Source organism: Chiloscyllium plagiosum, chromosome 5, assembly GCF_004010195.1.
Source record: "Chiloscyllium plagiosum isolate BGI_BamShark_2017 chromosome 5, ASM401019v2, whole genome shotgun sequence".
In the NCBI taxonomy this organism is placed as follows: Eukaryota; Metazoa; Chordata; class Chondrichthyes; order Orectolobiformes; family Hemiscylliidae; genus Chiloscyllium; species Chiloscyllium plagiosum.
In genome coordinates this window covers 57,637,022-57,652,840 of record NC_057714.1, presented here as the reverse complement: position 1 = coordinate 57,652,840, position 15,819 = coordinate 57,637,022, and the positions used below count along the sequence as shown (strand labels likewise).

The 15,819-nt window shown below is 40.7% G+C and overlaps 1 protein-coding gene across 1 annotated transcript in view; it reads left to right on the top strand.

Moving 5' to 3' along the window:
* LOC122550254 (contactin-associated protein-like 2) overlaps window positions 1-15,819 on the top strand; it is a 2,198,962-nt gene that overhangs the window by 2,101,944 nt on the left and 81,199 nt on the right. The window contains exon 18 of the mRNA XM_043691007.1: window positions 1,319-1,555. Within this exon, the coding sequence (XP_043546942.1) occupies window positions 1,319-1,555 (237 nt within the window). The remainder of the gene's footprint in view (window positions 1-1,318; window positions 1,556-15,819) is intronic.

The window sequence follows — 15,819 nt, the reverse complement described above, 5'->3', positions numbered from 1 at the left end:
ATTTCAATATTATAACTTGGTAAATTTTCATAAGAACTTCTGAAAATGAGTTTATTACACAAAGTACTTTAAGTCACCATGTAAATGACTGAGCAACCCTGTTTTAAATTACTTAAGTTTTAAAAATATGCTGAGCTATTTACTGATTTGACTGGGGTACAGTCATGTATTCTAGAGTAAATTTAAAAGAACTTCCATTGACAATTTTTAAAAACATACATATTAGTGTCCTTATGCTGAGAAGATTACTTTCAATGTAGTTTAATTTGCATATTTTCCAAGAAAACCAATAAAAAGCATAATTTGCAGAAACTTTTACTGGAGATTCATGTCGAGGGGCCTCCAACAGCAGCTGTCAATTGTGGGAGAGCACATCGGGTCCTCTGGGATCCTTCCAGCCTAAAGGAGTGGCATTGTTAAGTTGGGGAGATGGAAAAAGAGACCATGGACAAAGGACAAAGGACAAAGAAACACGGAGCGGAAAGCCAGGATTTGTGAATAGGAATCCTTTTATAATAGGTGGAGAAATAGAAAAGGGAATTGGAGCTGGCATGAATGAGTGGCAACATCACTGAGCTGAAGAAGGCAGGAATTGGAGCTGAGCTCAAGACTGGTGTGTCAGCATCAAAGAGCCAGGGTGATGAATAATGCTAACCAGAGCAATTGTCAAAGGCTAGAAAGCCAGGAATTGATAGTAAAGTGAGCAAACTGCTGCCAGAAACCTGGATGAAATATATGGGCCAAGCCCTTGAATATGAGAGGCAATGAGGAAAAAAGCATACTCTGTATGTCTGAGAACTGGCATATGTAATTGAAGTAACATTGGCATGGAAAGTTAACAGTAGGAGCCACTCTAACTGAACTTGTTTCCTGGCTGATCAGGAGTTAAGTTTTAAAACGTTATCTTGATAAATTTGCAACATCGGACAAACATTCATTGTAAGTAGTTAATTCTCTTAAGTTATACTTCTCCGTTAATGTCTAGAAAGATTCATTACTGATAGAATAAATAACCCTTCTTTCATAATCTTTTTGCAGTGAATGTGGTTAAATTGCCTGTTATATTTTTAACCAAGGGGCAGTTTTGTGAGTGAAGCTTGCTTTGAGGTGCAATGGCTTTTAAAACTCCTGTAAATAATTGCAGGAACTCAAATTGCATAGTCCAAACTTCTGCTTAAAATTCCACAATCTTTTGTGCCAGTTACATCAATTTGGATCCAATTGGATTAAAAGATCCAGTTCACTTAAGCAATAACTTTAACTTGAAACCTCTGTTTAATTAATGCATTTTTCATTTTATGGTTTTCTTATTTCACAGGAGCTGCTGGAGGTCAACGAGGTTATCTTGGTTGTATCCGGTCTTTAAGAATGAATGGTGTCACTCTCGACCTCGAGGAGAGAGCAAAAATTACTCCAGGAGTGAAACCTGGCTGCTCAGGCCATTGTACCAGTTATGGCATGTATTGTCGAAATGGTGGCAAGTGTGTGGAGAAGTACAATGGCTACTCGTGTGACTGCATTCATACTGCATATGATGGTCCCTTCTGCACAAAAGGTAATGCCTTAATGCTGATGAACCTTTGGTACTGAAATATGGGGTAGACCTGCCACCAATTGACGATGAATGGTTGAAATATTCTAAATCAAGGAATCAACCAATCAATCCTAAATCAAGCCAACTAGCACTTCTTAATGTAGACCAAAATATGCCATTTAAAAAGTCAAGCAAATAGCTATAAATATTTGAGTATTTTCAGAATTTAACCTGGAAATGGTTCAGTGTGTTAAAAGGATGGGCAGCTGAATTGTAAATCAGGTTGAATATCAATCTATCGATTCTTCTAACATATACCAATGGCAGGCATTAAGAGTGGACGAGATTCCTGGTCCTCCATTTGGTGGAAAGAAAATTGAAGCCTCTACTCTTTGTGAGGAATAATGTGTATTGCTATATTTTGGGATTCGGATTGTAAAATCAAGGCAGTTGGATATGAAGGTTCTCTTTTAAACAGGTCAGAAAGTCATTTGGAACAGTGACCTCACTGCACCAATTCCATGAACATAATTACAGCTAAGTGGCTGGTGGAACCTCTGGAATGTTAATGGATGGAACACTTTTACGCTGAATTCACAACAGACAATAACACCATTAGTATTAGCATTGAGTTAAGTTCAGAGGAATCAAAGGTTCAGTTCACAAGGAAGAACAGCTTTTCCAATCAAGAAAATTAAACTTTTACTTCAGGAAACCGTCAGTCATCCTAACCAAGTGTTTTAATTTATGAGGTTCCTAAGCTGGGAGAACTTGGGTAGACATCTTCAGGTTATTGGTTTAATCATTATAATTGTTAAAGGTTTATGCCAATGAACTTAGAAAGGAATAATTAAACACTCTCCATGCGACAATGAAAAGAAACTGGGAAGAGTCAAGTATGTAAAAAAAAGTTATGATCCTTGTGCCTTCTAAGTTATACAAATGCATACATGCAGAGCTGCTCCGATGTTCTGCATATAGTGATCCAATTGCAGCATTGACTTCTAGTTCTGACTTCACTGCTATGCACGGATTCAGAGACCTGCACAGCTGGTAAGAAAGTTAGAGGGAACACTGGTTATGATAGGAATTAAATTTTTCTGGAGTATCTGTAAATGTTATGGAACAGGTCAAAACTTTGTTTTACGGCTAGTGTTAAGATCTTTCTAACTGTCTTTTATATATTACTTTTTAAAGTTTCCTTTATATGATAAACTTATATATTGATGTTAATGAGTTTCTGCAGCCTTGTGTGAATATGCTTCAGTGAGTAAACTCAATTTTAGCCAATTATAAAACATATGATCTACCCAGCTAAGTTTCACTCAGGGATCTGACTTGCAGTATTACCATCAGCTGGTATCATAGCCTCATTACTGTTCATAACTCTGGACTTCACCATATGTATAAAAGTGTACATTGTCAAAGCAACATGAATTCCCTTGCAGTGGGAAGAGCAACCTGATTCAGTTAGCTCAACAGCTGGTGGTGTGGATCAGATTAGTGTCAAGAGTATGGGGTTTGGTCCCAATTCTGGCTGGTGTTGATTCGGGACTGACCTCCTTATCTTTGCGTGTGGTAGAGATCGCAGTGCTGTTGGTCGGACTTGCCTCCATTTCAGAAATGACTTCTTCAGTTCTTTGTCTGAAGAGTAACATTAAAGGCAAGCTGGAGAGTCAAATTATATTTGACAGCTAATAGAGTCATTTACAGCACAGAAGGCGACTCATTGCACTCATGTAGAGAAAAAGATCAGAAATAGACTTGGTGAGTCCAATAACCATTATTTGTCTCTTATAGCATTCTGTAATTCTGTTGAGGATTGTCTCAATTTTCTTTTACGTTATCAGGAAAGTGATAAACTGGTTTAAAAATGCATAAAAACACTATTTCCCACATTAAAAGCTGCCTATTAGTGCAAGTTTTAAGTGTTAACAATGGATTTTATAGAATCTCCTACAAACATTAAAACCCAAGGTAAATTCTTCTCAAACTTTAACCTCTTGAGCATTGATCACGTTTGGATGGTATTAGAACAAATGCATATTTAACTCTTCATATTGTCACTATTACAAGTACTTTTTTTTACAGACACCTATTTGAGTATTTCAGTTAATTTGTGTATTTGAATAATGTTCCGACCAATTTTTTTAAAAATTCAAATTATAATGAATTAAGATGTTTGGAAACAAGAATTGAAGTCTCAAATTTTGCTATTTCCTTTGATTATAATTGCCACAGTACATCAGTCAAACTTATGATAAGTCACATAGAAGCCAGAAAATATATAATTATGCTCCTTACATATCATCTTAAATAAATGTCAGGCAGTGCAGAGTAGTGTTTAAGTAAGTGCAGTGTATTATTAAAGATTACCAAATGTCTGAACATAACTCAAACATATTTTAATTAAAGCTGTTCTCTGTAAATATGCTTAAGGGAGTTGTACAGTAAAATCTAGCTCAACCCATACATTTAGAATCTAGTTCGATGCTTGTTCCCTTAGGTGCAGATAGAAATTTTATTCTGCCTAATAGTGTTGAATCTATTGTACTCCAACACATAATGAACACTTATTGCCAAGTTGATTTCTCACAAATCATTAAGTACTGTCTTATGTAGACCAGCTCGAGACCACAAAGAAAAATGATTTAAAACCTCACTTAAATGTATTTAATTCATTGCAATAAATAGGATTTATTGCTCCACTATCTCTGCCACAAATAATAGCCAAAAGCATGAAACAGCAAGTTGGATTGAATACTCCATTTGTAATAGTTTGACAGTAAGAAAACCGGGATCATTTCAGGAACAATCTCCATTCCTTTACATTTACAGTTCTTTTAGGAATAATCTTGTCTCTCATAATCTCTAGCCTTTTCAAAATCCTTCTTTGCTCAGAATTCCATGTTCCTCTAATATTTGACCGTTGAACATCCTCCAACTCATTTCATGGTTGTGCGTGATGTACATTGTGCTTTAAACCAATATTGGTATCTTTGTATTCTAATGCCAGTCTCAGGCTGTGTGTCTTCAAGTACATTGTCCCTGAGGCTGTTTGCTCTTTATTAATGAAAGCTCTTCAACTCCTTATGCTATATCGCACTCCTTTATTGATTTATTTATGACATGTTTATAGATACTGTGTATAAGGTTGGAATAATCATTCCAGAAAATTGATGTTCTGTGTAAGGCCTGTGTCCTTTATACTTCTCTGGCATTCCAGGTGTGTTCTTTCTCTGTTCTACCACATACCAAAAGGTCACCATATAGCTTCCATGTTCATATTTCTAAGGAAAATTTCTGATGCAGAAGAGATCCCAAATTATACCTGGTTTTGCAATACTAACAATGGTGTAATAAAGGAGGTCAGCAGTCTCAATTCTTGACTAAGTATATCCATCAGAACCCACTATTGGCATCTGGTTTTGTGAAAAATGTACTTACTACCAATTTTACTGTCAAATTTTGTGCCTAATCCTTTGAACAACTTTAAAAAATCCATGGGGGATTTGTCTCCCGTCTTCATTCTGAAATATAATATCTACGGTCTCGAGGAGACAGAGATGAATGCATTTCTGTTCAACAGCCATGTATTCTGATTTCTCAGTACATATTGTGTTTCACTAAGATTTTAATCCTTTGTGAATAAGCTTCATGGTAATTTGCTCATGCATTTGATAATCTTGACCTGAGGGGGTTTAAGTTATCTGACATTCACAGACATCAACCCTGACAAGTTGTCTGCCAGTATGGAAGCAGCTGCTCCCATACCTTCAACTTGTTCATTCAGAATTTGCTTTGACTCTTTTTGACCTCATCTGGAATTCACATTTTGTTTTTTCTTGAAACCTTCCTTCAATAGAATCTTTTCTTGGATTTTCGGGCGGTGAAGGTGCTGTTAACTTGCAACATTTTCTAAATTTGCCAACTATCCAGACTTTCTGCACTTCACACCACTGCTGAACATTCATTATTTTTGTGATTTGGTTGGCATTTAAATCTCAAACATCAGAACCACAATCCTAACCTACCTCCATTATCCCCTCGCTATCTGAGGCATTATGGGAATTAGGGATAGCTTACAAACCCATTCCAAAATGCAACTGAATAAAAATTGTTATTGACCATTGACAGTTGCATTTCCTGAAACTTGTGATTCAAAATAGTTTTGTCTGGGAGAAGAGTTGGCAGATCCAGAAGTCAAATGTCTTTAAACTTACCTCCTGGATCTGTCCCTTTGCTTGCCAATTCTCCCAGTGCCTCGATTTCTCACATCATTACCTCCCAATTTCCAATGATTTCCAATCTAATTCCCTCCTTTTGAGATAGCCTTAAGGAGGGCTTATTTTTCAGTGGTCAAGCTGGGGAAGGTCTCTGTGAATATTGAAAACCCAGGAAGGATTGAAACTTGAAGTAGAGATGGAAGCAAGGGAAAGTAAAAGGAAAGAAACAGCCAGAGAGGTTGACATTTGTAGACTTGGCACCTGAAAAAGAAGCCTATCTTGGTAAAATGACAACTGGAATTAAGACTGACGTGGACCTATAGACCAAGAGAACTCTGAAAAGGCTGAGTCATTGCGGCTAAAGAGGAAGTTCCAAAGCTTGTGCTGCATTAAAGAGGTCAGACGATAACAAGGGCAATATTTCAAAGAGCACTGAAATCATAGACATGCCTCTAATCATGAGTCACTTCTTTTCCCAACAGACAACATTACTTCAGACTACAATGGTGGTATTGATTAAAACAACAAACAACACTTGTAGTGTTTGTAACGAGGACAGCCAGGTGGATCTCATAGAATATGAGTTCCCTGATTGAGGCTATTAGTTTGGTCCAATCAGGAAGCCCTAGCTGACGGATAAAAACAGGAGTGTCAGACATCCTGTTCACTCTTACAGTTGGCTATGCAGGAACTGGATCAGTTCAAGGACTCTCCACATGTAAAAGAGTGGCTTGGTGACAGGATGCCAGCCTCTGTGGAGTTATTTCATTCCTGATCAGATCAGTGAACTCATAGTTCTGAACTTTCACCATAATGGCATTGGAATTCCATTTCTGGAAGTCCACCTTTGAATCCAGCATTCCCATTTTTATTGGGGGTGGGGAGATACTTCATACACCCATTTTTTTATGGTCTTAACAGAAGATTTAAGAATACAACACAAGTTAAAACAAAAAAAACACAGAATTAACTTAGCAGGCCAGGCAGCATCTGTGGAGAGAGAGACAGAATTAAAGTTTCATGTCCAAAGACTCTTCTTCTTAGGCTAACAGACCTGCTGGGTTTCTCCAGAATTTTGTTTTTATTTCAGATTTTCCACATCTGCAGTCTATTACCTTTGGTTAAAAATGCAGCTGCATTGACTCAGAAGCGACCTTTATCACCCAGGCTTCTGCAATAGGACTCATAGCCTTCAGACTGTTAAGGATTATGTCTAAAACTACCAGAATTTTTGAGGATCTGAGGTTCACTTTTGAAAAACTCAGGGTTGCTTTGGGAGAGGTCAGATTTGAATTTGGAGGGCTCAGGCACCTCTTAGGATTTTTAATGGTAGACACTAACTTGTGCAAAAACGTGGATAGGTTCTGTGGAACTGTCAAACAGTTAAAGTAATTTAAATCTTCTGTCCTTCAAAGTTTGCAAAAAATAGACTAATGTGCCACTCAGTTGAAAAAAAAACATCAGTGCTCACAATTTAATAGATAATAGCATGGGAATACTCATAAGAACATCACAAATATGACCATGGCTGATCAACCCAGACTTTTGTGCCAAATCCACATAGCTGTCAATTCTCTGATATTTTGAAAATCTAACTTTTCTTGAAATATTTGGTGATCCAGCCTCCACAACTCTCTGGGTTAGACAATTTCAAACCTTCATTACCCTGCGAGAGAAGAAATTCCTTCCCATCTCAGTTTTAAATCAGTGTACCCCTTTATTCTATATCTATATCCCCAATTTGAGATTTTTCCACAGGTGGAAACATTTTCTCAGTATCCACCCTGTCAACACCACTCAGAATCTTATATTCTTTCAATAAGATTGGTTAGCACTGCTGCCTCACAGCACCAGGGTCCCAGATTCGATTCCAGCCTCAGGAAACTGTCTGTGTGGTGTTTGCACATTCTCCCTGTGTCTGCGTGGGTTTCCTCTGGGTGCTCCGGTTTCCTCCCACAGTCCAAAGATGTGCAGGTCAGGTGAATTGGCCATGCTAAATTGTCCCATAGTGTTAGGTGCATTAGTCAGAGGGAAATGGGTCGGGTGGGTTGCCCGGAGGGTCAGTGTGGACTTATTGGGCCGAAGGGCCTGTTTCCACACTGTAGGGAATCTAATCTAATCGAAAAAAAATCACACCTTATTTTCTAAACTTAAATGATAAAGGCCTGACTTGTTTTGCCAATCTTAATAAGTCAAACCCTTCATTCTCAGAAATCAGTCTAATGTATCAATTTTGATCTGCCTTCAATGCGAGTATATCCTTTCGTAAATGTGGGGACAAAAGCAACATACAATACCCCAGGTGCAGCCTCACCAGCACCATGTACAATTGCCACAAGACTTCCCTATTTTTAAACTCCAAACACCAACCATTAACAGCAAAATTCTACTAAACAAGAACACCCAGTTCCCCATGTTATACTGTCTCCAACCATTTAAATAATAGTGTATTTTTTGATTCCGCCTATTGAAGTGCATGACCTCTCACTTTCTTACATTTATTTTTTTAACCATTCTTTCAACCTATATATGTCCCCTTGTCAATTCCTCATGTCCTCACTACAACATGCCCTGCCACCAGTTCTGAAGAAAAGTCATGCCAAACTCAAAACATTAACTGTTTTTATCACTACAGCTGCTGCCCAGTTTCACCAGTATTCTGTGTTGGTACCCTCCCACCTATTTTTGTATCATCAGCAATCAACAGAGAGTCATCAGCAGAGATAGTAAATAACTAAGGCCCGAGGATTGATTTCTGTGGCATTCCATGAATTAAATCTTTCCAATCTGAAAAAGTCCCATTAATCCTAACTCTCTGACTTCTGTGTGTTAACCAATTATTAATGCATGCTAATACATTACCACTAAAACCATAAGCTCCTATCTTGTGCAATAATATTTTATGTGGCACTTTATTATAGGTTGGTTTTGCTTGAAATTCTGTCTAAAATCTATCTCTATCACTTTATGGAGTCTGTTAGTTCACAGTTTGATTGACATCACCAACTTGTTCCAAAGTGGTTAGGTGTTGTAAAGACCATATCTTTCTAATTTCTGATTTTGGACTGAAAAATTATTTTAAAAATTGAGGATTGTTGAAGAACTGCTGCACCATTTAAAAGCAAGTAACTTGACACTCATTGTAAACACTGTTTACACAGCTGTTAGCTCATGAAGTAGTGGAGACCTGGCTTGCCAATGATTTTGTGATGATGCTGCTCCTTTAACAAGGTTGTGTTGTCCTTGTTTTTTTTCAAAAGTGTTAAACCAGGCAGAGTTGCTGAGATGTCTGGGTTTATCTTCTTGAAAAGGCTTTCAAGTTTAATAAAAAATACACTTGTACAATGAAAGGGGAGTGGCCAGTTCTCCCAGCTCAGCTTTTCCCTGGTTTGGTTTGGCTTTAGCAGCCTGTCAGTTTTTTGAGGCTGCTGGTCAAAGAAACAGCTCCATGCTGATCCACTCTCCCTCTCTGCCATATTTCCAGTAAAAACTGATGTTTGATTTTCCTTTTTTGCCAAGAGGGTGTTTATGGGGATGTCGAAAGTATTTGAAACAGTATTGTTAAGTTGTGAAAGAGTCATTTTTAAACAGTTAAGTTATTCTGTGTTCTGTTCTCTTTTGTTTGTGTTTCATTTGGTAATCTTGCAAATAAATTCTGTTTTGTTTAAAACTAAGTGGTTGGGCCAACTGCATCACTCCAGGAATGTCTGCATTATACCTACTTAAAAAAACTAAAAAAAAATTAGGATCCAGGCTACTTTCTTGAAATATTTTGAGGGGGTCTTGCCTGATCCATAACAACTTAGAGCCAAGGTATCAGTATAAACGGAGCTTTCACTGACAACAAATATGAGATTGGTTTGTGGACTAGTTACCAGTTCATAAAATCCCTACAGAATGAAAGCAGCCCATTCAGCCCACTGAGTCCATACAGACTCTTCAAAAAGCATCTCACCCAGATCCATCCCCTAGAAATCTTTTTTTTCCCCATGGCTAAATCTATCTAACCTACTCACCCTTACAATATGGGAAATTTAGCATGGCCAATCCACCTAACTTGCAAATCTGTGAGGAAACCCACAGACACAGGAAGAATGTTCAAACTCCACACAGACAGTCGCCTGAGGGTGGAATCAAATCTGGGTCCCTGGTGCTGTGAGGCAGCAGTACTAACTACTGAGCCACTGTGCCACCCTTCATTGATAAGAAGGCCTTCTGCCTGCCAACAACTATGTGATTGCCTCCCAGGTAGCTGAACAGCTGAGGGGTGCGACTACTTTTGAAGAAGCAACCTGATCTCCTCAGGGGCAGGATTAGTTTGTCTCTTCTCTCTGCAGTAAGAAAACATTTCAAGCCTGACGTTAGCTAGTTTAGTTCTCCTTTAAGTTGGTGTAAACTGTGACATTTGTTTAAGTCATTTACAAACAAGTGAACTTATCAGAAGAAGAAGATTGAGAAGCAGAGTTCTGGTCAGCACAAGAATCCTCTCAGTGAACCCTGTGGGTAGAGACCACAGACTTGCCTTCCCCATGTTTCCCTCTCCCCATAAGACTGATATTATTTTTCCCATCTGTTGACGTCTGTAGAGCGGGAGTTAAAAGCATTAGAGTTTTAACTACTGGAGTTTTGTGTTGCTCAGATTTAAAAAGTTATATATATATGAAGTAATAAATAGTCATTCTTGATATGTATAGATAACTGCTCTGTGCTTTCTGTTAACTTGGGTCTAAAAAGAAAGATAAATTGAGGAAATTTTATAAAATCTCTAACTTTTGAGATGACTCCAGAATAGGTGCACTTGATTTCCAGGGCACTACCTAAGTGAAGCATAACAAAGTGGGCGGCACGGTGGCCCAGTGGTTAGCACTGCTGCCTCACAGCGCCTGTAGACCCGGGTTCAATTCCCGACTCAGGCGACTGACTGTGTGGAGTTTGCACATTCTCCCCGTGTCTGCGTGGGTTTCCTCCGGGTGCTCCGGTTTCCTCCCACAGTCCAAAGATGTGCGGGTCAGGTGAATTGGCCATGCTAAATTGCCCGTAGTGTTAGGTTAAAGGGGTAAATGTAGGGGTATGGGTGGGTTGCGCTTCGGCGGGTCGGTGTGGACTTGTTGGGCCGAAGGGCCTGTTTCCACACTGTAAGTAATCTAATCTAATCTAAAAAAAAGTGGAGTAATGAATAGACAAGGTTTTATAAAGGATTAGATGGTTGTTGGAAACATTTGTTTTTATAAGCATTTTGTTCTTTTAAGTATACTAAATAGGCTTTTATCAATGCAAGATCTTTTTTCGAACGTAGTGAAGTCTACAACAGGTATTTAGAACATTATTTTGTGATGTGGTCGTGCCGGTGTTGGACTGGGGTGGACAAGGTCGGAGGTCACACAGCACCAGATTATAGCCCAACAGGTTTATTTGAAATCACAAGCCTTTGGAGCACTGCTCCTTCGTCAGGTGAAGTAAAGAAAAGCATACAGGCACAGAATTTATAGGCAGAGAGATCAACAGGCAGAGAGATCAACAGATCATACAATTGGTGTGAGTGGAGTGTTGACAGGCGAAATAATAAGTCTCTGCAGGTGGTCAAAAGTGTCAGACGGTGTGACTAAGTGTCAACAGCTGAATCGCGAGTGAAGCGATGACACCATCATCTGGATAGCATGTTATGATCTCTCTACCTTAATTAGTTTGTACAGTTCTGGATTACTTATTACTTTTGAAAGACCCTAGGCATGCGACTCTTACACCTATCAGGTTATTCCAGTCTTTTGGTTTGTCTCCAGCGTCACCTTATTTTTAATTTTCTTTTGTAATTATCTCTCTGCCTCAACTAATTGGTTTACAGGTCACCCCTTCACTTGCTATTCAGCCGGTAACACTTTACTCACACCATGACACTTCTGATCATCGGCTGAGACTTAGTATTCAGCCTATCATGCTCCACTCATTCCATTTGCATAAAACCCTAAAGAACTGTGGATTCTGGAAATCAGAAACAAAAACAGAAATTGCTGGAAAAACTCAGCAGGTCTGGTAACATCTGTGAAGAGAAATTAGAGTTAACATTTCAGGTCCAGTGACCCTTCCTCAGAATTGATGGTGTCTCAGAAAATGTGGGTTCTAATGCAGAAGATAGGGGGAAGGGAGAAGGAATAAAAGATATTTGTGGATAGAGCCCAAAGTGAGACAAGAATAGCTGGACAGACAAAAGAGTCACTAACGATCTGGCTAGGAGGGTGAATACCTGTTAATGGAGACGGTTAATGTTTAAAAATAGTTTGAGTGTAATAGCAGACAATGTGATTACAAAGCCTGGTGTGTGAGGAAAAAAGCAAATTACTGCGGATGCTGCAATCTGAAACCAAAAGAGAAAATGCTGGAAAATCTCAGCAGGTCCTTGGCCTCCTCCATCGCCAGATCATGGCAACACGACGCCTGGAGGAAGAGCACCTCATCTTCCGCCTAGGAACCCTCCAACCACAAGGGATGAATGCAGATTTCTCCAGCTTCCTCATTTCCCCTCCCCCCACCTTATCTCGGTCCCAACCCTCCTTCTTGACCTGCAATCTTCTTCCCGACCTCTCCGCCCCCACCCCCTCTCCGGCCTATCACCCTCACCTTAACCTCCTTCCACCTATCGCATTCCTAACGCCCCTCCCCCAAGTCCCTCCTCCCTACCTTTTATCTTAGCCTGCTTGGCACACCCTCCTCATTCCTGAAGAAGGGCTTATGCCCGAAACATCGATTCTTCTGCTCCTTGGATGCTGCCTGGATTGTGTGAAGTTCAGGTAAAGTGCTGCTTCACCAGGAAGGTATGTTTGGGCCCTTGGATATCGAGGAGGGAGGAGGTAAACGGGCAGGTGTTACACCTTCAGCGATTGCCGAGGAAGGTGCCTTGGGGTTGTTGGGGGGCATTGGGAGTGAAAGAAGAATGGACCAGAGTGTCTTGGAGGGAATGGTCCCTGTGGAAAATGGACAAGGGAGGGGAGGGAAATAGGTATCTGGTGGTGGCATCTTCCTGGAGGTGGCGCAAAGGGTGACTGATGATCTTCTGAATGTGGGTATGAGTGGGATGGTAGGTAAGGATGGTAGGTGGGGGTGAAGAGAGGGGGTGAGGGTAGAATTGCGGGAGATGGGTCAGACCTAGTTGAGGGCCCTGTCGATAACGGTGCTGGAGAATCCTCACTTGAGGAAGAAGTTAGACATTTTGTAGGCTCCCTAGTCGAAGTTTGGTATCATCAGAACATATGTGACAGGGATGGAGGAACTGGGAGAATGGAATGGGTCTTTACAGAAAGCAGGGTGTGAGGACACATAGTCCAGGTAGCTGTGGGAGTCGATGAGTTTATAGTTTTTATTAGTAGCCAGTCTATTTCCAGAAATAGAAATTGAGATGTCAAGGATGGGAAAGAAGGATTCAGAGAAGGACCAGGTGAAAGTGAGGGCAGTGTGGAAATTGGAAACAAAATCAATAAACCTTTTGAAATCTGGAAAAGAGAGGGAAGCAGCACCATGATATCATCGATACACCGGTGGGGGCTGGAATAGGACTGGAACCAGAAATGTTCCACGTACCCCACTAAGATACAAGTATAACTGGGGCCCATGCGGGTACCCATGGCCACTCCTCTGACCTGAAGGAAATGAGAGGAGTTTAATGAGATGTTGTTGAAGGTGAGGACTAGCTCGGTGAAGTGGAAGAGCACAGTGGTGGGTGGGAATGTTTCAGGCTTTTGCTCCTGGAAGAAGCAGAGAACCCTGAGACTGCCTGGTGGGGGGTGGACATGTAGAGGGATTGAACATCCACGGTGAAGAGGAGGCGGCTGGAACCAGTGAACTGAAAATTCTAAAACTGGCATAAAGCGTCAGAGAAATCACGGGTGTATATGGGCAGGGACAGGACCGGGGAGAAAAGACTGAGTCGGGGTAGGAAGAGATGAATTCTGTGGGGCAAGAGCAGCCAGAAACAATGGGTCTGCCCGGGCAGTCCTGTTTGTGGATTTTCAGGAAGAGTTGGAAGCGGGCTGTGTTGGGCTGGGGATTATCAGCTTGGAGGCAGTAGGGGGAAGATTGCCAGAAGAAATGAAGTCAGTGACTGTCGTTGATACAATAGCCTGATGTATCATGGTGGTGTCATGGTCCGGGGGAGATAGGAGGAGGTATCTGAGAGCTGGCACTCAGCCTCTGCAATGTAGAGGTCAGTGCACCAGACAACAACAGCACCACCCTTATCAGCAGGCTTAATAACAAAAGCAAAAATGAGGACTGCAGATGCTGGAAATCAGAGTCTAGATTAGAGTGGTGCTGGAAAAGCACAGCAGGTCAGGCAGCATCCGAGGAGCAGGGTCAGGGTTGGATTTAAGCACGTGCAGTGCAATCAAATTGGAGGGAGATAGGTTGGATTGAGGGAAATTGAGGCGACCAGTGTCAGATTGACAGTTCTCAATGAACAGATCGAGGGCAGGTAAAAGGTCAGAGACAGGGGTCAAGGTGGAGGGAGAGTGTTGGAGCTGGGCAAAGGGGTCTGTGGGACGAGGAGAGGACTCTTGTCCAAAGAAATGAGCATGGAGTTGAGGATGACAGATGAAGGGCTCAACGTCATGTTGTGCCTGAAATTTACTAAGGTGGGGATGCAGAGAAACAAAACTGAGACTTTGGGAGAAAATGAGGATTGCAGATGCTGGAGATCAGAGTTTTGAAGAGTGTGGTGCTGGAAAAGCACAGCAGGTCAGGAAGCATCTGAGAAGGAGAGGAATTGACATTTCAGGCATAAGCTCTTCACCTCAGACGCTGCCTGACCGGCTGTGCTTTTCCAGCACCACACTCTTCGAAACTGAGACTTTTGCGGAGTACAGAACATTCAGTATCGGACAGCAGAAGGTTAGGAGGGATGTGAATACTTCACAGGAGGTGTGGTTGGGGAGGAGATGGAATCAGAGGGAAGAGGAGAGGAGGAAGGTTCCAGAAGGCCATAGGTTGTTACATCTTGTGAGCCTTGATGCCTGAAAGATAAAGCAAAGGTTTCTTATTAGCGCGGTAAATGAGCCGGAGGATGAAGTGGAACTGTGGAGTAGTGCAGCCCTGAGTTAGCATGTGGTGATGCTGTTGGAGAGAGAAGTTGAGAATGTGAATGTGACATCACATGCAGTGAGAGCAGCTGTCTGTGGAACGCCATTTGTACCATCTTTTTGATCTCTCTGCATTTTGATCTCTCTGCCTATAAATTCTGTCCCTGTGTGTTATTCTTCACTTCACCTGATGAAGGAGCAGCACTCCAAAAGTTAATGATTTCAAATAAATTAGTTGAACTATAACCTGGTGTCATGTGACTTCTAACATTATTTTCTGGTGTCTTGGCGTGGTTCCTGAGATCTGCCTATGGTGAATACTCAATGAATTGGCATGGAGGATGATGGGAAATGGTCAAAAGGTGTGAAGTCGCCAGTGGCATGAGTAAGGTCTAAATTGGCACAAGGGCTATTGGCGAAATAAGGAGACATGCCATTGAGCTGGAGATGTCAGGAGGTGGCATGAGTTCACATGAGAAGTTTGTAGCTGATGAGGAGGTGTGAGGTGTAAAGGTACGCGTACCATATCATTTTTATTATAGCAGGGAAAAAGTCCCAAAGCAATAATGCAGACCTGTCATGCAATCTACCTCAATACCACTTCAGCTCCTGTGGCTACCTCCCCATAGATTCCATGGTGTAAGTCCAACTCGAGCTTGCACCCCGTGCCACCTCGGAAATTTTCCAACTTGGTGCACCAAACTTGGGAGCAACAATCCAGTTCAAAGCACAAATTCACATTTAATTCTCATTGATTATAAGCACTTTTCCCACAGCATTATTTGATTTTTTATATAGCAATTAAATAATTCGAATGTTTTACAAATAAAAAAAACTGGATTCAAATAAAATTGGCAAGATGAATTGAGGTCTCAAACTTTTCTATTTACTTTTCTGTAGTTGTCAATGTAGATCTGTCAACTTCACCTTAAGCCATATATTGTTGTGGAACTGTATGAAATGCTTGCTTATATTCCCTGAAATAAGGTAATAA